This window comes from Neopelma chrysocephalum, unplaced genomic scaffold (genome assembly GCF_003984885.1).
Source record: "Neopelma chrysocephalum unplaced genomic scaffold, ASM398488v2 Primary Assembly neopelma1_124, whole genome shotgun sequence".
NCBI classification, from domain to species: Eukaryota; Metazoa; Chordata; class Aves; order Passeriformes; family Pipridae; genus Neopelma; species Neopelma chrysocephalum.
This window is the reverse complement of record NW_020897786.1, coordinates 467,747-468,426: the sequence shown is the minus strand read 5'-3', so window position 1 is coordinate 468,426 and position 680 is coordinate 467,747. Positions and strand designations below refer to the sequence as shown.

The following is a 680-nucleotide window of genomic DNA, read 5'->3' as shown; positions in this document are numbered from 1 at the left end:
AAGGAAAGGAGAAGGAAAGGAGAAGGAAAGGAGAAGGAAAGGAGAAGGAGCTCACCCTTCCTGACCGGCGGCGGCGGTCCCGCGTTGAGGCTGGCGGGCCCCAGCGCCTTCCGGGGAGCCCGGGCGACCAACACTGCGGGGAGAGCGGGCGATCAGCGGCGGCACCTGGGACCCGGTCCCCCGGTCCCCCTCTCCCCCTGTCCCGTCCCGTCCCGTCCCATCCCATCTCATCCCGTTCCATCCCCCGTCCCGCACCCTTGCGGAAGGCGCCGCCGCGCTGGTCCGCCTTGGTCCGCACCATCCCGGCACTGCCCGGCCCCGCCCCGGCCCCGCCGCGCCCTCAGCCGCCAATGGCAGCGCGGGGGCCGCCCCGCTCCCCGCGGACGCCCGGGACCTGCATGCTACATGGATATTGGGAAGGAATTCTTCCCTGTGAAGGGGTGAGGCACTGTCACAGGTTGCCCAGAGAAGCTGTGGCTGCCCCATCGCTGAAAGTGTCCAATGCCAGGTTGGACGCGGCTTGGAGCAACGTGGTCTAGTGGAAGGTGTCCCTTCCCATGGCAGGGAGTGGGACTGGATGATCCTTCGGGTCCCTTCCCACCCAAACCATTCCCGGACTCTACGAACGGGCCCGGAACGGTCGCGCCGCGGGCGCGTTGCCGGAGGGAAGGGAAGCGGAG

General features: G+C 69.0%; 1 protein-coding gene across 1 annotated transcript in view; it reads right to left on the bottom strand.

Moving 5' to 3' along the window:
• PCLAF (PCNA clamp associated factor) overlaps positions 1–324 on the bottom strand; it is a 2,488-nt gene extending 2,164 nt beyond the window's left edge. The window contains exons 1-2 of the mRNA XM_027698040.1: positions 256–324; positions 56–133 (exon numbers count right to left, since the gene is read on the bottom strand). Coding sequence (XP_027553841.1) covers positions 56–133; positions 256–301 — 124 coding nt within the window. The 5' untranslated portion in view covers positions 302–324. The remainder of the gene's footprint in view (positions 1–55; positions 134–255) is intronic.
• Between the last annotated feature and the right edge of the window lie 356 nt (positions 325–680).